This window comes from Pteronotus mesoamericanus, unplaced genomic scaffold (assembly GCF_021234165.1).
Source record: "Pteronotus mesoamericanus isolate MK-2021 breed Mesoamerican mustached bat unplaced genomic scaffold, CSHL_Meso_final contig_221, whole genome shotgun sequence".
NCBI lineage: Eukaryota > Metazoa > Chordata > Mammalia > Chiroptera > Mormoopidae > Pteronotus > Pteronotus mesoamericanus.
Window position 1 is genome coordinate 1,578,590 of NW_026555092.1, and position 23,811 is coordinate 1,602,400.

At 35.2% G+C, this 23,811-nt stretch overlaps 1 protein-coding gene and 1 pseudogene across 15 annotated transcripts in view; one reads left to right on the forward strand and one right to left on the reverse strand.

Moving 5' to 3' along the window:
* Positions 1-23,811, reverse strand: part of EIF4G3 (eukaryotic translation initiation factor 4 gamma 3) — a 308,928-nt gene that overhangs the window by 220,728 nt on the left and 64,389 nt on the right. For all 15 annotated transcript variants that reach the window (XM_054571680.1, XM_054571681.1, XM_054571675.1 and 12 more), the window contains exon 2: positions 2,091-2,166. In XM_054571680.1, coding sequence (XP_054427655.1) covers positions 2,091-2,166 — 76 coding nt within the window. The remainder of the gene's footprint in view (positions 1-2,090; positions 2,167-23,811) is intronic.
* LOC129069146 (60S ribosomal protein L13a-like) lies at positions 7,681-8,296 on the forward strand (annotated as a pseudogene).

The window sequence follows — 23,811 nt, forward strand, 5'->3', positions numbered from 1 at the left end:
AGCCATCCACTTCTGGGGATATATCTGAAGGAACCTAAAACACTGATTCAGAAGAATATAAGCACCCCTATGTTCACTGCAGCATTATTTACAATCGCCAAGATAGGGAAGCAGCCCAAGTGTCCATCACTAAACAACAGTGCCCATCAATAAACATCAATGGGACATTTATACAATGGAATACTTCTTCACCATAAAAAAGAAGAAAATTTTACCCTTTGCGACACTATAGATGGACATGGAGAACGTTATGCTAAGTGAAATAAGTCAGCCAAAGGAAGACAAATACCATATGATTTCACTCATAGGTAGAATCTAATGAACAAAATGAACTAACAAGCAAAACAGAAACAGACTCATAGATGGCAGGCCCAAAGACAGCTGGCAGAGGGTGGGCGGGTGATGGTTAGGGGGTAACGGAAATGAGCAAAAAGGACAAAGTACTCGTGGGCACGGACAACAGTGTGGTGACTGCTGTGAGGGGGCGGTATAAGGGGACTGAATGGTAATGGAAAAGAAAAATAAGATTAAATTTTAAAAAATGGTAAGTAAACCAATGAATGGATATAGTAGTTGCCTCTAAAAATCAATCAAGATTACTAGAAATTTTCAGTTTCTTTTTTTAATCTATCTTAATTTTGAAATTATAATTCAATGGTTAATGTATACTTTTATAATTAGAAAAAGTTATACCTTAAGAGTTAGGCCTGATCAAAAAAAAGCTCAGTACTTAAAAAAAAATAAATAAAACCAAAGCAAACTCTGGCCCAGAAAAAGTTTGTGCCATAAAAGAATTAAAGGTTATTTTTCAATATAAACTGAAGGTTTCCAATTACTAGTATAAACAGATTGCATCATCCAAACTGGGTCCATTTTAAGAGTTCAAGGAGGTTCAAAAAGTTATTAATAGGTGTTTAGTTGATCTACAATAGCTGTAACTGAGACTTGTTTTCAGTAGACCAGGAAAAATAATCATCTTACCCGTTTCCTGCATGATAAAGTCTAACTCTTTAGGACAACCTTAGATCATCAAACTTCACCTATCTCATCCCTACTTCTACAAAACCCAAACACATGTCACACTGGCCATTCTATTAACCATGACTCTGAATCTTCACTTCCTGGAAGGACTTTTCTTCCCTTCTTTGCCTTGGGTTCTATACCTTCCAGCTTAGAGTCGATTCCACAATAAAGCAACCTCTTCCTTCACCATATACTAGCACGTTCTTATCTCTAATCAAAGGTTCTTAACCTGGGGCCTATAAATGACCTGATGGACATCTGTGAAATTCTGAAATTATATATAAACACTGAATATATGCTCCTTTTTAAGGAGAAAGCATTGTGACTGTTCAAATTCTATAAATAATTCATAATCCAAAAGGGTAAGAATCATTGCTTTATCACACAACCTTAATTACAATTATTATTTACTCATCTCCCTCTTACACTATGAGTTTCTATAAAGCACCCTGTCATATTCCTAGGAATAAACAGTATGATGAGCTATAATATTAAAAAGGTATGTCTGTCTCCCCAATTCTCCCAGGCTCATTTCATTGTAAGAGAGCTGATACCTGCTTCTAATTTAGTACATTCATCCTCTAACTTTTAAGTCCTTTAAGTCCCTAATGTTTATGAATCTGAATCAATTATTTCACATAAAAAATTAAATCTCCTCCCATTAAAACCAGTGTTTTATTTTCCAAACTTTCTGCATTTTTACATGTAATTGGAAAGAGAAAAAGTAAATTTAAAAAATTTTAAGTTAAAATTTTAAAGAAAAGATATCCAAGAAGAAAATCTGAACTCACAATACATGGCTGAAGGCAATTATTTATGAAAGGAAAAAAAGAAGATAGGTGTATGAGCCAATCTATTTTAACATGTTTGTTTCATCACTACTTCTCAAATTAAGATGATGGGAAAAAGGCCTATTCACATTATATTACATACATCTAATTCTATTTGGGATTTTATTGAACCTTTTGCCAAAAAAATCTATCACATGCCTATCAAACATTGCCTGTAGTTTCAAAGGCTCATGTGGGAAAAGATGCAAATCTGACAAACAACCATGAGGTACTCACCGTGCTGTACACCGCCGAGACAGTAGGAGTGAAGATTCGATCCTCGAGAGGCTGCTGCACAGGTCCTCTAGGAATTCTAGAAGAGCAGGTTAAGGATAAGAGAGCTCAAAAATTGGACTGCTTTAGCAGTAAGAGAAAATTACCACCACAAAATTTTGTTAGTGACCCAAGCTTTGTCACCCAATTAGTGGGGGTTATATACTTAATTCTCCACGGGAACTGGAAAAAACAAAGTATTTCAAATTTCCTACTGTGATCAGATCAATCTCTCCAAAAGTGAGTCCCATGATAAATATTCATTCCATGGAAACTCCAAACAAACAAAATTACACAACAAGCCTCCAAAGTTTAAGCCTATGATGAAAATCTACCACCTTTACTCTCTGGATAAAGAGAATAAGGAAATATAAACAGGATATTCAGGAAAATTAAGACTAATTCATCAACCTGGAAATTGCTGACAAAGGCCCAGTCTGTTTTGCTAACTATACAGGAAGAGAAAATATAACTGTTTCCGGTTTTTCTCTCTTAGTTGTTAGTTTCCCTCATATCCACCCACCAACCCATTTTTAAAATGATGCTCTCCAGCATAACTTAAGTTTAAAATTTTTCAGCATGTTGTCAAGACATTATGTTAAAAGACAGAAGACTATTATTTTATTCAGTTCAAAAATCGAAAGATGTAACAAGTTCTTCTACCTGGTAAGGTGATAGTTTCACCTCACAATACATGGCCAAGGAATGACAACCAAAAGACTGGCACCAAAAACTGGACAGCAATTATCTCCACATGGTAGGATTACCTGTGTTATGTGCCTTTTCTACAGTATTTGCATAATTTCAACATATTTTTAAAAGAATGACTATAAATGTAGTAAACCCAAAATGAGAAAGAATCCTTCTTTCATCGTAACAATTATTTAATACTTCTCACATTATGTTCCTTTCTAATTCAATAAAAGTTTCAAAGAGTGACAGCTGCAAATAATAATTTTATATGTATGACCGTAAGTTGCAGAAGTCTGAAAGAATCGTTAGAAGTGAAATTCTTCATATCTAGGTAGAAATAATTTACTGAGGTGAGAGAAAAACAAAAAACAAAAAACAAACCAAAAAAAAACCCTATGCTTTAGTCATTCAAAATTAGTAACACTGTACCAGTCTCTAGATAGCTCCTCAAACTAGCCACCTCAGACAGTAAATAGTTCACTGTGTGGCCATCATCCCCTATGCATGAAGAACTGGTTTAAAATGCTACATTGAGAAATAAAGCTAAAACATGTCATTTAAAAAATGCTTCACCTAAAATTAAATAAATAAATAAATAAATAAATAAATAAATAAATAAATAAATAAATATGCGCAATGTAGAAACATAAGCCTAACAAGTTTCAGGACAAAAGTCTTCATATAAACTTGTCAATTCTTTCAGAAATCAGATTACCACTGGCTGAAATAAAACTTTCTTTGAATTATAGTTCTGCATTGTGGTCACATGAATAGTGAAAGATATGAGGCCATTCTTTCTTTTACAAAGCCAACTGCTGTTGCTTTTTCTAGCTAAGGCTAATTCTCACTATGTGAAAATAGGTTCTCAAATTAGTTGTCGGTACCATGCCCCATAAACTGAGCCATACCACATACCACATAGGTTAGGGCCCCTGCGGTGTCTATTAGTTACTACTGGCTAACAACATTACTATAACTCCAAGATTTCTAAAAAGACAATTGTATGTTTGGCCAACATTCCAGTTAACAAACATTCTCTCTGACCACAGACATAGAATGTTGATTTCATTTATTTCACTCTCTGTAAACTACCAATAGAATATTGTGGGGATTGCTAAATGAAGTGTTTTGTAAAAGAACATCTAGATAAAGAATAATTATTTTAAACTAAAACGCAGTCCTATAAAAAGACAACTAAAAATAAAAGTTAGAAGATCTGAATCCAAGTGTGCTACATGCATAACCAATCAGGTTGTCTTCACTGAACAGTTTTGTAGTACTCCAGTACACTGAGGCTCAGAAAGATAAAGAAACTTACCCAAGTTAACAAGGCAAAGTAGGCAGGCCAGGTCTCTGTATTCCAAAGACCGCTGCTCTTCCTATTACATCAGTGTGTGCAAGGGTAGAATACTTTATAGCATATGTATAAAAACAGTACCACAGCCTAGTCAAAATATGGTTGCCTCTATCTATGGGACAGAACTAAATTAGCATTTCACCTCATAAAAGATTCAATAGAGTGTCACTTTAAAACCAAAAATTCCCAAATTCTTGGCCCAGGTTGAGTCATTTTCCCAATGGCAAACGAATGCTCACTATTACAGATAGGGCAGTTAAAGCAAGAAACCAAGGAAGCTTATTTTATGGAGCAATTTTCTCTTAATACTTAGTGGTTATGGTTGCACATCTTCATAAATATGCTAATAAAACACTAAATTGTACAACTGAATAGTGTAAATTATATGGTATGTGAATTATATATCATTTTTAAAATAATATAATTTTAGTAATCTGCACCTATGTTGGTTATTACCCTTTCCACTTAAAAAAAAAGAAAGAAAAAAGCCCAGATAAGAAAGTATTAGGCTCGGTGCTGCTAGGTGTTTTCTCCAAAAACAAGTAAGTTCAAAGAAATGACATGCACAAAAAGCTCTAAACACTACAGCATACTTCCTCCTAATTCTACCAACCATTAAGCTTATTACCAGTTCTCACCAAGCTCTGTATCTCCAGCAAATGTCATTTGATGCTTATTTCTCTCTGAGCTCAGAGTAACAAGCAAATTGTTTCTCATAGCATCACTTAAAATTCTAATTCAATCGATCAGCAGTATAATATGAATGTGCAGGACTCCAGAACACATTTTTATTTTTTAAATCTCATGGCTGAAATTCTGTAGCACACCCACTTGACACTTTTATAGTTCAAATTGCTAATTTACATCATTAGGAAAAATAAGCAAAATCATTAGCATGATTAGACGATGGTATGTAATTCTACACATTCTTTTTCTAATAAAATATTAACAAATTTCAAAATCAAAGTTGGAAGGTTAAAGAGAATTAAAGCACAATAGACTCTAAATTGATTATGTTTTTAAAGATTTCATTTATTTTTAGAGAGAAGGGAAGGGAGAAAGAGAGGAAGAGAAGCATCAATGTGAGAAAGAAACACTGACTGGCTGTCTTTCACACATTTCCTCACCTCAACCAGGACCAAACCCACAACCCAGGCAGGTGCCCTGACTGGGAACTGAACCAGCGGCCTTTTGCTTTGTGAAACAACACCCAACCGAATTACACCAGTCAGGGCTTTAAATTGATTATTAAAGTACTCACTACATGCTCACCACATTAAGTGTCAATTTAGCAGATAAAAAAATTTCAGCAAACAAATTTCATCAGAAAAATCCAGGATAAGATCTATGAAAAGATTACATAATGATCTGAATGTTTCCTATTTATACCATGAAGGTAAGAAGCGATTTATAATTCTTTTAAGCACAGATGTTTACTGAAATTTCATGACCTATGAACTCTCCTCAGGAGAGTTTTGGATCAGTGACAATCATAACTGAACTTGGATTTTACTCATAGTCAGTATCTCCTCAAAAGGTAGATTTTGACAAGTTAGAAAGCAAGTAGTGAGAGTCGAGAGAAATCTTCCTCCAGTTTGCTGAAACACTAATGTTCTATTTACAACTCCCAGCTGAATGTTCCTGAACTTTGCCCTGCTCCACTACAAGAAATGCTACTATCTCAATGCTCAGCATAAGCAATATCTTAAAGTGGTAGCCTCAAGTTATCACTGCCTCACTAAAAGGAAAAGTGAAAGTACAAACCCACTGCACAAATGCTGCTTTAGAGAAGACACAGTTAACTGATTTCAGGAGATGACAACAAATGAATACAAAAGATCTTTTTCTGCATTATGTCTTAATTAACCTTTAGAACAATACAGTAATGTCAATTTATGCCTTTTCCACTTTCTCCTTTCTACACAGTTTTTGATAATGAGAAAGGAAGATAAATTGTATAGCTTAAGAATAACAGCAAAATTTCAAAACTATATTCTATTTCACAAAGATACTATACATGATTCCTCAAAAGAAGCACTATTTAAAATACAGAGGATCTGGAAATAGCTATATTCCCTGTGATACTAATTCTGACCCATAAGGAATAAGTCTATAAAAATTAACTCCAAACAGATCAAAGACCTGAATGTAAAGGATAAAACTATAAATTTTTAGAAGTAAACAGGATAAATCTGCATAACCTCTTATTTGGCAATAGGCTGTTAGATAAGACACCAAAAGCAAGAGCAACAACAAAGAAAGATAAACTGCACTTTAACGAAGTTAAAAACTTTTGTGCATCAAAAGTTACCATCAAGAAAGTGAAAAGACAACCCACAGAATGGGGAAAAATATTTGCAAATCATATGTATGATAAGGGACTTATATCCAGAATACATACAGACCCCTTATAACTAAATAATAAAAACACAACCAACCTATTTTTTAAACGGACAAAAAATCTGAATAGACATTTCTCCAAAGAAAGTATACAAGTGTCCTAAAAGCACATGAAAAGATACTCAATATAATTACTTACCAAACAATGCAAATCAAACCCACAATGAAATATCACTTCACATCTACTAGGATTGCTAGAACCAAAAAGCCAGTTCTGATGAGAATGTAGAGAAACTGGAACCCTCATATACTGCAAGGGGGAATGTGAAATAGTAGAGCCTGTCTAAATACAGCCTGACAGTCCCTCAAAAGTTTACACATGGAGTTACTGTATGATCTACCAATTTCACTCTCAGGTTTGTAACCAAGAGAAATGAAAACATATGTCCTTGCAAAAACTTACACATGAATATTTATGTGTAATAAATAATTTATTTATTTATATATATGCAACATTATTTAAAATAACCAAAAGGTGAAAACAATCCAACTGTCAAATCAGCCGATGAATGAAAGCATGTAAAATGTGGTATACTGATACAATTAAATTTCATTTCACACAAAAAAAGAAAGGTGTGGCTCAGTGGACTGAGTCAGTTGGCCTGGCTGGTACGGCTCATTGGATTGAGGGCTGGCCTGCGAACAAAAAGGTTGCTGGTTCAATTCCTGGTCAGGGAACATGGTTGGGTTGCGGGCCCAATTGATGTATCTCTCGCACATTGGTGTTCTTCTCCCTCCCTTCCCCTCTCTCTGAGAAAGGAAATACTAATACATCTCTAAAAGTAAATAAATTAAATCTTAAAAGAAGAAAGGAAATAATAATGCATGCTACAACATGAATAAACCTTGAAAACATAGTAAATGAAAGGGAGTCACAGAAATCCACATACATGATTTGATTTTTATGAAATGTTCAGAATAGGCTATAAAGATACAGACTAGTAGTTGCTTAGAATGGGAGTGAAGGGACAGATAGGGAGCTGAGGACCTCAGTAAACATTTCACCAAAGATATACAGGCATGTGAAAAAATGTTCAACATCACTAATCATCAGAATAATGCAAATTAAAACTACAATGAACTTTTCCCAGGTGGCTGCCGAAGATGACAGAGGGGCAGGTCCTGGTGCTGAATGGCCGAGGCCATCTCCTGGGCCACCTGGCAGCCATCGGTGGTGGTGGTGCGCTGTGAGCGCATCAACATTTCTGGCAATTTTTACAGAAAACAAGCTGAAAGTACCTGGTCTTCCCTCCATAAGTGGATAAACACCAACCCATCAGGCAGCCCTCACCACTCCAAGCACCCAGCAGCATCTTTTGGCAGACTGTGCAAGGCATGCCGCCCCACAAGACCAAGCGAGGCCAAGCCGCCTTGGACCGCCTCAAGGTTTCTGATGGGATCCCGCTGCGCTCTGACATGGTCCCTCTCCTTCTCTAACAGAAGAAGCGAATGGTGGTTCCCAAGGCCCTCAAGGTGTCCCTAAAGGTGGTGCGTATCTGAAGCCTACACGGAAATTTGCCTACCTAGGGCGCCTGGCCCAAGAGGTTGGCTGGAAGTACCAGGCAGTCATAGCCACTCTGGAGAAGAGGACAGAGAAGGCCAAGATCCATTACCAGAAGAAAAAGCAGCTCATGAGGCTATGGAAACGGGCCAAAAAGAATGTGGAGAAGAAAACTGACAGATACACAGAGGTCCTCAGACTCATGGACTCCTGGTCTGAGCCAAATAAAACTGACTGTTAATTACTTAACAAAAAAACCTACAATGAGACATCACCTCACATCTGTCAGAACAGCTTTTATCAAAAAAGACAACAAAAATAACAAGTGCTGGGAGGATATAGGGAAAAGGGAACCTTTGTATATTATTGGTGGGATTGTAAAGTGATGCAGCCATTACGAAAAACAAGATGGAATCTCCTCAAAAAAGTTAAAAAAGAAGTAAAGTACCACCCAGTAATTCCACTGTTGGGTATTTATCTGAAAAAAATAAATAAAAGTTTGAGAGCAATTGATCAAATGCCTATAAATTTACCCACCTTGGTTTATTATATTGTCCAAGAAGACATCATGAATACTTTTGTTAAAATCAAATAATTTGTAGTCTGCATATACAGGAATTATAGTAAGGTACACACAAACCTTCAGAGTATAGCTACTAAGAAAATTTTTTTCATTACGCTTGAGAGATTGACCATCTGCTGAAGTTATAATTTATGAATTAAAAACTTGTAAGTTTTAACTTACAAATGAAAAGTGGAATATGCTTGGTAAGATTTAGGAAATATGCAATCAAGCCCAATCAAAATGATAATTGTGAATGCACCCTCAGGCACAAAACACAACTAAAGAAAGCTGCTAGTTTTATATAAAAAGTGCCAGAAGAAAGAAGGTAAACAGCAAAAAGGAAATGGTTTTATTTTTTTAAAGAGAGGAGTTCAATCCAGCCAAGGTAAAGTACACTCACTACAGCTCTCTCCACCCCCACTGATTACAACGGAAAACTCTAGACAAAACACAACAGCAATGTACCTGCAGACTCTGAAAAGTAAACAAAAATGGGGATTGAGGGAAGAAGTCCAACTTAGTGAAACATCCCGTATCATGTTGGAGGGAGTCCCTTTTGTGCTGTTGTTACTGTTAACTATTTTATCTTTTTCTCTACCGCCTTTTGCCTTGAAGAAGGGGACCTGTCATAGAACTATGCGACAGAGCAGCAATGCAAGCAGCTAGAACTACAACAGAAACCTCTTCTTCCTGGCCAGAGAAAATCAACTGTCTTGATGGGCCAGAGTATTGGGGGAATTTCAAAGAACTGGAGGAGGAGGAGGATCCCTAATTCTTTGTATAAATACACACAAGTCTCACTAAGCTCACCTCTGAGTTTTACATAAATGGGGCAAATTCAAAGCAGGATATTAAAGGATTAGAACTGTCCCCTGCTCTCCCAGGAAGTAGAGATATAACTGGAGCCCTAAGCCTAAATAGGATTATAACAGGACCCAGAATCTACAAAACATAAAATTTTAAATTTCCAAGATACAATTAAAAATTACTCAACATACAAAACTAGGAAAGTATAATGAATTCACAGTAACTAGTAGTCAAATCTAACAAGGGATCTGGCTGCTTATAAAACATTTCCCAAACAATGCAGAATTTATAAAGCATAACATTTACAGTGTCTAGAACACAATGAAAGACTACTTGACATACAAGAATTTCTATAATTGTCAGGAGAAAAAATAATCAATAGATGACAACTTTGAAAAGGGAAGTGTTAGAATTATCAGGCGTAAACCATAAAGCAACTATTATAGCTATGCTCCAAGATGTAAAGCTAACACATTTAAAGTAAATGGAAAGAAAGAAATCCTCAGCAGATAAATAAAACAACAAAGAAGAACGTAGAAATTTTAAAACTGAACAAGATAATTATTTACAAAAAAAAAATCACTATGTAATATCAGCAGCAGAATGGAGATCACAGAAGAGTCAGTGAATAAGGAAATAGATTTTAAAAAGAAAGAAAAGTAACTATTAAAAATGACAAGGACGGACAAGGCAGGAATGTGACCCATAACCAACAACAAAAAAACACATCGTAAGAGGCACACCTGAGACTAAAACCCTCTCAATATAGAATTATACAAAATAAAGACATTTTCAAATAAACTGAGGCTGATAAATGTGTTGCCAGCACCCCACACTATAAGAAATTCTAGAGGAAGTTATTAAGACTCCATGGAAATTATCCTAGATGGAAGACTGAATATGCAGAGAGAAATAATAAACAAATACATGTTACTAAAAAATATTTCTTAAAATTTATTTTTAAATAATTGAATGTTTAAAGTAATAATAATGATGATGTATTATTAGCTTTTAAACATAGAGCATTAAAACATATAACAAGAAAAACACAAAGTATAGGAGGTAGCAAAAATGGCATTGTTAAAAAAAAAAAGACAATGAAACAGAAAGACAAGGTGGAAAACTACATAATATGAAAGTTTGCTATAATAAATTAAAAATTGTTCTTAGGAGGCCAAATAGTAAAATAACTGTGCATACATGAGACCTGTACGAACCTGAGGGCCACAGGTTCTCTGTCACAACTGCTAGCCTATGCTGTTGTAGTGCAAAAGCAGCAATAAAATAAATGGGTGTAGCTATGTTCCAATAAAACTCATTTACAAAAATAGGTAGCTGGCCAGTGGGCCATAGGTTGCCCACCCATGATTTAACCTAATAAAAGAATTTTCCCCAACGCTTTGTACAATACTGCTCACTTAAGATATACATGCAGTGAACACATAATAATATACAGATGATGTATTATAGTGTTGTATACCTGAAACCTATATAATTTTATTACCCAATGTCACCCCAATAAATTCAATAATAAAAAAAATTATAAATGCTGTTATACATTAAGATCTGATAACAAAAACCTTAAATTTCCAAACATAATTAAATTCATCAAAGATAGAGATGGAAGAAGAGTTATAGTGGTATGTTAATAAACTGATGTTAGTGAGATTCTTAAAATTACTGCTAATAAAACTTAGAGTGCACATATCGTTTAAACTCAGACTAGGTTTGTAATAACTAAAACAACTTCTGATATGCCAATGATCACATCTAAATGTTAATTCAGCAATAATGACAATGAATGCTTAAGAATAATCTCAAGTAATACAATAATAATGAAATGGGGAAGAATAAATGTCAGGAGAAAAAATAATTTTAACATAACTATCCATATTAAAAGAAACAGGAAGATATATTGCAATTTGATTATCTTTCCTATTAAACCACCTTCAGTAATACTACACAGCAGAAAGAACTTCCTGCCTTTTGCGATAACACGGATGGAACTGGAGAACATTATGCTAAGTGAAATAAGCCAGCTGGTGAAAGACAAATACCTATAGAGGACTCTAATTAATAAAATAAACTAAGGAACAAAATAGGGCCATAAGCATGGAAACATGGAATAGACCTACAGTGATGGCAGGGGTGAGGGTAGGGGATGGGTAATAATGGGTGGGCGAGGGCAAAGGGGGAAACATTGGGACCACTACAACAGAATAACAATAGAAAAATAAATAAAATATTTCCTCGGTTTAAAAAAATAAAAATATTGAGGTCAACTATCCCATACTATGTTCATTCTGACAAATTTACTGTTAAGGAAAAATATTTACATGTATTTCTAAAAAAAACTATTTATAAAAACGCATTTCTCTCTCTACAGCACAATGCCTCACTAATGTTCCTTAATATTTTAAGACAAAGATTGTTGCAGTTTAACTTGATGCACTAAAACAACAGGCTGAAATACAGCAGTCCTCTAGCCCAGCCTAAATGGCTTGCTGAGCTCTGCTCCTGCCCCGTGCTGCCTTCTACTCAGCTCACTGTCCCCTTCCATATTCTGAATACCAGCTACCCAGTGCCCTGCATCTGATGTTCACTAGTTAAACAGCATGGAGGCAGCCAAAAAAAGAATGTCAAATCCTCCCTGCTCCCTACCTATTCCTCAACTTTTTAAAATCTTAAAACAGAGGACTGTAGAAAAGTTATAGAGAATTCTCAAGAGAATATTGAATGTGACTCATTTCATCTAGAGAGGATGAACGATGACTACAATGGCAGGCCTACCATAATGAAAGGGTTAAAGAGGAGGGAAAAAGAGTGGAGAAATACGATCCATGTCCCCTTTTTTCAAGTAACCAAAATCATACTTCCTGCTTATGAGCAGTTTCTGCACAGAAAAACTAACACTAGCACTTTGTGTTGTAGAGGCACTGGAGTCAGGCAATCTTGGCTTCCATTCCTAGCTTTGGCCCTTAGTACACTGTGTCATCATATTTAACCTCTAAATAGCAGCTTCCTTAATTGTAAAATGGCAACAGTTAAACACTCATAAATTGCTGTGAGAATTAACTAAATCACGACATGAAATAATCTCTGCACAATACCCGACATTTGACATTCAATCTCTGTTAATTCCCTCTTCCTAGCCCCAAATTGGAATATGATACAATCATAACACAAGTGGTTCTAGAAGGACAAATGAAAGAAGTCAGCTTATAAACAGCTAGTAACCTCACTCATCCATACACGACAAATATTTTACAGGTGGCTATTAAGTAGTAGATAAGATAGGCAAAGTCACCTAGCTCATGGTACTTACATTCTACTGGGGACAGAAAGTCCAAAAGTCATTAAACAAACCAGATAATTAACATGGTTAAAACTGTATGAAGAAAATAAAAAGAATTATATGATATGGATAATAGTATTCTAGATAAGATAGAAGAAATAACATCTAAATTGATATCTGAAGGATGCAAATAATGCAGCCTATGAAAAGCAAAGGAAAGAGCATTCCAGGAAGGGGGTGAGCATCAAATGCAAAGACAAGAGCTAGAAAATAACTCTGCTCAAGGATGATGAGACTCAAGTAAAAGGAGTATGTAGGGAGAGATTATGACAGAGTTTGGAAATTTAAGAAGAGCTTCATTACTGGAGGCTGTGTAGGGAGGGCCTAGTAAGCAATATGAATCCTTAATCAACAGGCAAAAAAGGCAGAGTTGAAACAGAGGAGGGTCATAATATTAATAGTATTTTTAAAAACCCACTCTGGGAATAAGGGTAGAAGAACAAATGTTTAATATTTCATTTTACCATGAACTTATTAATGTGAAGGCTTAAATAAAAATACAAATATAATAATTCATAAACATGCTAAAGAAATTCTTATCATCTCTCTTTAAAAACTCCACTTTTTTATTCTTTTATTTTGTTTCAGCTCTAGTCATGGTAGAGTTCGTTTTTCCATTGTTATATTATTTATGCCTTTATTCCACCACAAATTTGAGGTGGCTTACAAAAAGAAAAACACATATATAATAGAATATTTAAATGAAAGAAGGCAAATATCACAAAGGCTAACAGGCTACCACGTCCCACAAGAAAAAAACACGAAGGCACCATAAATACAATGATAACATACATATTTTTAAGTTTTTTAAATGATAATTTGATGAAACTGATTAATTAACATTCAAATCAGCTCAATTCTCTGCAAAATGCTCTTATTTCAATATCCAGTTGGTATAATTCAACTGGATTTCAGGATACCCTTTTCTAAATATTTGCTACCATATCTAGTATGTGCTTTTGCTTTGTCTTTACTGTCTGCATCCAGTCTACGTCAAAACACTTGACTTTCTCAAACTAACAAAAGCATAAAACTAAGACTTGAACGTTGAATAAATCTTACAGTTATCTTCCTGAAAAAAAGTTCAGAGCAAGAGCCATCGGGATCCTATTAAATCAGGTAATGAAAACTTAGTGCTGTGGACAAAAACTCCTTGATCTATCATTTTATGTAACACAAGACATACCAGGTTCAGCAGAAGTAACACCACTCAGTGTGGTTGGTAGGGTACGTGAGTGTTTCCCATGAAATGGACAGCAATTTGAACATTTCACCTAAAATGTCATATAGAATGCTTGAATTTGATATTGTTATGTTACAGAATTACATGCTTATGATTTTGCAATAAAAGGTTTTTATGTAATTAAAAAGGGGCATTTGTGCCAAACCCTGTCTTTTTAGGACAAAATGAACTACTTGTGTTACTTTTAGACTGTGTTGCACATCCCTAAGTACTGACAAACAAGTGACACACTAAGAGGAGCATAGGCTTTGGAGGTATAAAAGACCAGGCTGACTTTGAATTTTACCTTCCTTATTTAGCTAGATTATCTTGCAGGGAATGCTCTGATCCCCTCAAAACCTGTTTCCTCACCTATACATTTTGGGAATGCTGAAAAGATTTAGCAAAATAAATCCTGTGATGTGCTTGACACACAGTAGGCAATATTTCATTATTACAAATAGTTGTTTGATAAAGATCATGATTTTCTTTCCTTTGGACTATTCAGATGACAAGGCATTTAAGATCTCCCTCCCAGAGTCTTACCAATTCCCTAACAACACCAATGACTCTCCTACTTAAGTCTTTAGAGCTTAACAAAGCTAGAATGAAAGAGTGGTGAGGAAAAGCAAGTCTTTGGGAACATAGGACAGATACCATGAAAATGGAAACAGAAACTAAGAAAAAATGCAATCTGTTCCATATGTGACAAAATTCTAAAAAATACTGACTGATCTTTGTCACTTTAGGGAACTTTTACAAAGAATTTTTTTCTGCTATGAAACTTAATTCTGACTTAACTGTTCTCCCCAAGGTTCTCCCCAAGTTTATCAGATGAACTTAAGAGTTCTCTACTCAAAGTAGTTTATATGGAAGAGTGTCCAATAGAAGAGACCGCTTTTTTAATTAAGTATTTTTTAAGATTTTATTTATTTATTTTTAGAAAAAGGGGAAAGCAGGGAGAAAGAAAGGGAGAGAAATAACAATGTGTGAGAGAAACATAGACTGGTTTCTTCTTGTGTACTGGACTGCAACCCAGGCTTGTGCCCTGACCGGCAATCAAACCGGCAACTTTATGGTTCACTGGCTGGCACTCAATCCACTGAGCCACACCAGCCAGGGCAAAACTGATTTTCTCATTTATATCAAACCACTAGTGTCCTTGGACAAACTAGTACACCCAAATGTCACATGCCAAGTCAGGTTACTGAAAATACTTGTTTCCACCATGACAAATGTCAAGGAAATTGATAGGGAGAATCAATATATTTAATTAGCAAAACATCTCCAAAGCCCCTGACCCAGTTAAAATTTTTTTAGTAAATCTGATTTTCCCCTGAATAAAATTATCTGATGAATATCATTCATCAATTCTTAATATTAAAGCACCCTGGAAATGTTTTCATCACTCCATCTACTTACAAATTCACAGCCAATAAGAACTGCAAAGGATTCCAGGAGTCAATCTCACCACCATACCCCCTCAGAGCCACCCAGGAGAACAGTTTCTCTAACGATACTTAAAGAACATGTAAGATGATGGAGGTCAATGTTTGATCATGAAGCAAAAGACTGAACTAAGTTATCTTTAGATTTTGGTTAAATTACCAACAAAAAAAATATAAACTTGGCCCTGACTGGTGTGGCCCAGTTGGTTGGGTATCATCCCACAAAGTGAAAAAAAGCTGCTGGTTTGATTCCCAGGCAGGGAACATGCTTAAGTTGCAGGTTCAGTTCCTGGTCAGGGTGCATATGAGAGGCAGCCAATCAATGTTTCTCTCCCTCTCTTTCTCGTTCCATTCCCCTCTCTCCTAAATAAATAAATAAAAATAATTTTTAAAAAGTACAAACTTTTACCTCTCTATAATTTACTTTCAATATTCAATAAAAATGTCTTAATAAGAGAAAAAGAAATCCTACAAACTACTGCACCTCTAAGCATAATTTCTTAGGATAAAGATCCATGTGAAACTAATGTTATTTTATTTGTTGATTCTGAGTTATGGAAATAACTAAAGGCAATGTTTTCTTTCCTTTCTAACTCTAGACATGCTCAATTCCCAGAAAGATGTTTTCTTATAAAACAGCAGCATTTCTTTTCAACATAAAATTCTAAAACGAAAGTATGCTATAATATAAACTATCGAATAGAAAGTTTTTCAGATTTTATGTTCATATGTAGAATGGGTGTAGCCAAGATGATTTTCTTCCATAAATTCCAGACCAATGTAATCAACATGTAAACAGTGTCACATGTTTAAATTTAAGAGTCTTCCAAAAATATTTAAAAATCAAATGTCATTTTTCAAATATGGCTACCTTATAAAGAGATTTTAAAATAAAATGGAGCAGTAAGATCAGAAAAGTGCAAATACCCGGAAAACTCAAAAAGAACAAGAAGGGCAAAGGAAGGAATGTTTTGAAATACAATATAAAACATACCAACAACCTTCTGCTCTTACCTTAAAGTAACTTCTAGTTGGTTCTGGTATATTTTGGTACTTAACATTCAAGCATGAATAGGTATACAAAAATTCTGAACTTGCATAATTAGTCAAGTCAAACAATACATTATGAATATTTAATTCACAAACAGCTGCTCCTATTCTGCCCCACTGCTCCATCTCTATTTTAGTGTCCCCACTGTTCACATCAAGGTTCCAGACCAATACAATTGCAAGTCAAGTTAAAGTAGAGTTGGCCTCCCTCTAAACTTGATGATTGAGTCAGTTAAAGATTCTGGATACTTTCCAGCTCTGCTAACAAAATGTAAACAAAAGTCTTATGAAAAAGACAATCTAGATGCTCAAGAGTACTGCCTATAATTAATTATTTAAGAACGCTACACACATGGTTTCTTCATTTATTTTTAAAAAACAATAAAGCTGCCCACAATTCTAATATATAAAAGTTGAAATCAGTTTGAATCACTGGTTTGATTCAAAAACCAAAATCTATAATCTGGTTCTCTATTAAAATGTATTCCTGTTATATTTTTTAAGGGCTAGAAACATTTTCTCCTATTGTTTGGTACTTAAATATATTTAACAAATTTGATGGCTTTGCAAATTTTAAATGTTTGTAAAGCTTTATGATATGACTGCATTTGCACATATTTCAAAGAATACATGAGAAACTGATAAAAGGGGAGGCCTCTGAGAAGACTACGAGGGAACAGACAGTGAGAAGGAAATTTACTTTTCACTGCATACATAGTCTTTTGTCCTGTTTAAATTTCTTCATATGCAAATATTATCTTTTTTAATATACAATTTTTAAATTGCTATGTTAAAAGATGTTTATCAAAAGTTTGGTTAACATAAAATTTAACAGAAACATACTTTTCACTAATATAAATGTATATAAAGTGTTTACTCTGATATCTGAAAATATGAGTTGCTCCAAATATACCATTTCATCATAACAGTTACTGCTCAACTTAATTGGAAGGAAGAAATCAGCTTAAGATACTAAGACTATGCAAAAGCAACAAATTACTTTTTAATTCAAATTTAAATAATCCCTGTTTATAACAAAAACATTCCTTGTAGATTTGATACCATGGAAATTAGCAGAGTCACCAAGTTTCTTTCTTTTTTTCAAGTTTCTTGTCATATATAAATAAAATATAATGGGTGTGAATATACATTTATATGGAGTCGCACTGTTTTTGCATTTAGCTTACCCAAATTCCACCGTGCCTGTGGAGAGCAGAGGAAAGGAGACACAGGGAAATGTGAACAGGGCCTGACTCCTGCCACTCCACTAAAGGAACATATGTTCTAACATCAGTATGAGATTTGAGCACTAAACCGACTCATTTCTTTAGCTTTCAAAGTCCTACGTGTGACTCTAATGTTGATTATGTATTTGTTATATAACATGGCCTCTAAATAACAGTGAATTACCTATCCTGTGTTCAGAGATAGAAGAAACACTACCTGGAAGATCACTGACTGTGCTGGGCTTATTAAGAGATGCGGTATGGTGGTATCTGACATTACTCCTTTAAAAAACGAAATTCTGACTATGCAGCTTCAAGTTCAACCGGTACATTTGTGCATAAAATATCCAACCACTCTCTTCTATTACTCAATTACCAACTGTTACAATGCCACACCAGCTACATTTTTATAAATAAACTCTGTAGAGGTGCATATAATTATTCTATCTAAAAATCAATGTTTTATGTCAAAAAACTCTACTGCACTAAACATATTTTTTAATTCAAAAATCCTACTGGCTAAAATGGGTCGATCTATACTACCTCTAATCCAATGCAGTAGCACTAAAACTATTAACTAATATTCAAGGTTATTGTTAATACACAATTTTAGCCTATAATTTCATTCAATTTTCTCTCTATACCACTTTTGTAATTTTTCTAGAAGCCACATCACCTTCCCTTTCCCAAGCCATAGCCATTATCTCAATTCAGATCTTCATTCTCTACTTGCAGTAGCTGCCTTTTTTCCTGGCTAGACTCTTCCTCTTCAATTCATACAGTACAATATATCAATTTTCCTAAACCAAACTATGGTCAGCAATAACAGTACATGGTTCCCTAATTGTTTTTTACCTCCACCTCCAAATTCTGTGAATTGATTACCACCACTAGCTGGGAGCTCTCCAACTTAATCTTTATTTCCCACTCCATAAAATGAAACATCTCCTAAATAACAAACATCAAGCTAGTTACTGACTTGCAACTCCCTTGCCGTGGAATACCCTCCCTTCTTCCCTCCACTAATCTATTACCTGGATTAAATTTCAGGCTTCTCTACCTTGTTATAAGAGATCGCATGTTGCTTCCTTGTACTTAACCTCAGTTACCCTATATACTATTTGTAAAAGAAGACAGGAAATACCTTAAAGGACTGTTCTAAGGATTATATGAAATAAATAATCCTTATAAGTATATAATAAGTTTCCAATAAATGCTACTCTATGAGAGAACACTGTTCAAACACTTTCTCATTATTTCTTATATTTTAATGTCCTTTCTCCAACTAACAAAAGACTTTTTATACATAAGGATGACTGGTTGAAGAATTCACATAAACCAATTCGTTCCAAAGCTACCAAGAATCCAAAGCTGCTTGCTTCTCTTTTTCTATTGATAAAGGCTAATAGGATAGGGATTACTCTGCCAAAATAAATCTTGGTCTAAATGACCAAAAAGATTCCTTTCTTATCTGAAGATTAGAGAAAAAAAGAACATGGCACTCAAGCAGGACCAAGCATCTCCCAAAAGATTAAAGGTATTCAAACATCAAATCGAAGAACCTAAATCCTAAACACTATGCCTCTCTTCCAGCCAATGTACCCAACTACAGTAACCACAGATCACAGTCAGGATTCACAGTCAAGGGAGGCACCAACAACCCAGGCCACCCACGGCAGGAGACAGATTCTGTAGGTAACCAGAGAAAAGGGAATGCGGGTGGGAGGGAGAAGAAGAAAGAAGAAAGAAAAGGAGGAAGGGAGGAGGAGGAGATGAAGAGGAGGGAGAGGAAGAGGAGGGAGAACTTGGCAGAGAAGTTAAGTGTTGATTCTTCCATTTTTTTTCCTACCCACTCATGCATACTGCTTGGGGAAAAGCAGACAAAATGGAACTAGAATGACCACTTTTAGGAAAACTAAGACCTCACTTTGAATCTTGATCCCTCCACTTCCAAAGTTAGGAAAATTACTTCACCTCTCTGAACTTCAACTTCCTCATCAACAGCTGTCTCACAGAATTATTATAAAGATTCGGTAGGATATACACTTTCTACAACATGATAGACACTTAACTGATATTGTTTCTGTCCCCTATGGCTTTGACTTCCATGCTATGCTTACAAAAGAAAAAATAGAGAAAGAAAAACTTTATGACAGTTAAGAAGGACGGAATATATGAGAGGATGTTACAAGTAAATAATCATTGATATATATATATATATATAACTGTTAATTTTAACTCACATTAAATCTAAAGAGAAATGCAGGCCATTTTGACAAACATTTTATGTGATCAAGAATGTGAACTCTAAATATCAGGATTTCAGATTCAAATCCTGGCTCCACCACTTACTAGCTGTGTGATCTTAGGCAAGTTAGTTAAGCTTTTTGAGACTCAATTTTCTTATCTGCAAATGAGAATTACAGCACCTATGAGTCATAGGGTTCCAGTGAAAATTAAATAATATGTGCAAGTTATTTGAGATAATCTATAACATAAAATTTAATTATAACTAAATTATTAATAAATTACAACAGGAAAAGTTTATTTTTCCTTTTAAAAAAGTACCTAATTAAAAGAAAAAGAATTAAGAAATTATAGCTTTAATTACTGAGATCTAATTGTGTTTCTAAACTTTATGGTCTCAAAATTCCTCCTTTACACTTAAAAATAACTAAGGAACCTAAAGATCTTTTGCTTAAATGCATCCCTGTATATCTACCACATTAGAAATTAAAACTTAGAAAATTTTAATATTGTTATTTTAGGATAACAATAATGAACCAATTAAATGTTAACATAACATTTTTTTTTTTTTTTAATAACAACTTAGCCCTGGCTGGTGTGGCTCAGTGGACAGAGCGCCAGCCTCTGAACCAAAAGGTCCGCCAGTTAGATTCACAGTCAGGGCACATGCCTGGGTTGCGAGCCATTCCCCAGTTGGGGGCGTGTGAGAGGCAACCAACTTACATATCGCTCACACAGTGATGTTTCTCTCCGTCCCCTTCTCCCTCCCTTCCCCTCTCTCTAAAAGTAAATAAAATCTTTTTTAAAAAATAACCACTTAATTTTTTCTTCTAATTTAAGGAAAAGTATAGCATTGATTTTGTTTTGCTAATCTCTTTAATGTCTAGCTTAATATAAAACCAGCTGAAATCTTATGTGTGCTTCTGCATTCAATCTGTTGTAACATATTATTTTTTTAAGTCTTTGAAGAAAATCTGGTTTCATACAGACATATGGTTAAAAAAGAAGAGTGTATCAACAGTCTTTCCTGATAACTGAGAGTAATCTTTTATGCTATTCCACTAAAACTTGACAAGTGAGATAAGTTTTTAAGACTTAGGTACAATGTGAAATCTAAAACCATCTAAATTAACTTTTTATACATGGTTACATTAAAATTAATTGTTCTACATTGCTTTTTGGGGTTTTGTGTTTTTAGATTTTATTTATTTTTTAGGGAGAAGGGAAGGGAAGGAAAAAGAAAGGGAGAGAAACATCGATAGCCTGCCTCTCATACATGCCCCAACCAGGGACCGAACCTGAAACCCAGGCACATGCCCTGACCAGGAATTGAACCAGCGACCTTTCACTTTGCAGAATTAAGCCCAACTAACCAAGCCATGTCGGTCATGGCTATATTGCATTTTAAATAAATCTTTCACCTTGCTGTGATCTGCAATATCATACACAGAAAATTTAGAAAATATCGGCACATTAAGTTACACAGACTTTACAGATGTTGCCATATTTCATTGTACAATATTAAAAATCAAGTCTGTTAATATCACCACTGATGTCAACAGAAAAGTCTATAGTTCTAGAAGGCTGTCAAACTCATGGCGTCAAATCCAAGTTTCCAAAATTCTAGTTTTCACTTAAAACCTATAATTTTATCATTGGAAATAATTTACACTGAAGTGAAATAAGCCACGGCTGAATAATCATAGCTTATCATTCTTTCAAGTAAAAATGGTGTTACTTTAAAGAAAAAAAAAAAAGCCACTAGTTCTGCCTGAAATTCACTCACACAAGTGGTTTTCATTAAAAATATTACTGGACAACCATGCAACGTAAGTGCTATATGTGCACCTCCCATTCCATCACACAGAATATATAAAGGAGTATACTCAGCGGTCAAGTTTAACTGAACGAGTAATTTTTACTGTTTGACCAAAGATATTAAGCGAAACTGGCGTTTTGGGTTTGTTTGTTTGTTTTTTGAAGAATGCACATTGGGCCCTGGCTGGTGCGGCTCCGTTGGTCGGAGAACTGTCCCCATGCACTGAAAGAATGCATATTTGTGAGTTTGATATTTGATTCGTGCAAAGGGGCCAGCAGTTGGACCCAGCATTGATTCTGCACCATCAATAAAAAGGTCAAAGAAGTGAAAAAGGCAAAAAGTACCTTAGAACAATCAGTAAAGTAGTTCTGATCTGCGTCTAAAATAGTATGCTAGCCTAAGAAAACTATGTTCTCGCAGGGCACCCTGATGCTAGGAGCAGAACTCCCACACTGCTAATATCCTGAATAAAATTCTGAGAGCAGAGTAAATCTAGGTAAACAGGCCACAGTGCACAGTGCTCCAAGTAAGTCACGGTACCAGAGAATCCCATAAATGCACTCACATTAATGTAAAATCGGCCATCTAATGGGGTCATGAACAATATCAAAAGGGCTTTTCATTCACACTGAGAACTACTGTGCATTTAAAAAATGATTTGAGTATTCATTAATGTTCTTTCTGAAAAAAGGACAAATGGGTACCTATGACAGACTGCATTCCATCAGCCCATCTTTAGTAAAATCCAAAAATGGATGTAGCAAGGGAAGCCTTCTCTACTGTTTTCCCACTGAAGCCATTCCATTTGGGCCTCAGGTCACCGTCATTTAATTCTCCTTCTTCACTTCACTCTTAGAATCTTACACTCTCCAAGGGGTGTCCAACCCATAACCCAAGGCCTCATGTGGCCCAGGATGGCTATGAATGCAGCCCAACACAAAATCGTATATTTACTTAAAACATTTGTGTTTTGTTTTGTTTTTGTTTTTTTGCTCATCAGTTTTCGTTAGTGTTTGTGTATTTAATGTGTGACCCAAGACACATTCTTCTTCTTCCAGTGTGGCTCAGAGACGCCAAAAGGCTGGACATCCCTGCCAGGCCCATCCAATAAGACAATCATCAGTGTAGTTTAAACCATCAGAAAAACAAAGACTTCTTGTTCTTCCTTTTTCCCAACCCTCTTTTCCTTTTCTTTAGTTTCAGGTTTAAGTAGCTAACACCCACCCCATGACATGTATGTCTGAAATGGCTGCAACAACTATGACAGACTGAGCCAGTGACAGCAATACAATCCAAGGGCTCAAGGAGAATCAAATACACCCACAGAAGCCCTTTAATCTAAAAATCAGAACCAATAATTCCAGCCCTTTAATCTATAAACTAGAACCAGTAATTCCAGAATTTAACTGAAACAGATTAATTTCAGACTGTTAAAAAGGTTTATTACAACAGTTCTAAAAACAGTGAACTCCAGAGACAGTTTATCCACATCACTAATCTAGAATGCAAATCTGATTTTAGCCTTTCAGTTCCTCCACTTATTACCTGTGAGATTTCTGCAGGAGTTATTTTTAACATCTTTAAGCATATGTGTCTTCACCTAGAAAATAAGGACAACAATTGTACCTATTTCGGAGAGTTGATAGACAGTTTGGAGAATTTATTTAACGCATTTAACCCAGTGCTTTATAAATATATCACTGCTAATATTAAGACCTCTAAGTGCAATTAGAAAGATAAATTGCACTTAGAGTGAACCACCCTGGCTAGGTGGCTTGGTTAGAGCATCCCAGACTCCAAAAGGCGGCAGGTTCGATCCCTGCTCAGGGCACATTACCTAGGTTGCAGGTTTGATCCCCCGCATCAGGGCATAAATGGGAAGCAATCAATCACTGTTTCTCTTTCTCTCCCTCTCTCTCTTCGCCACCCCCCGGCCCCCCGCCCCCGGAAATATCAATGAAACAAATCCTTAGGTGAAGATTTAAAAAAAAAAAA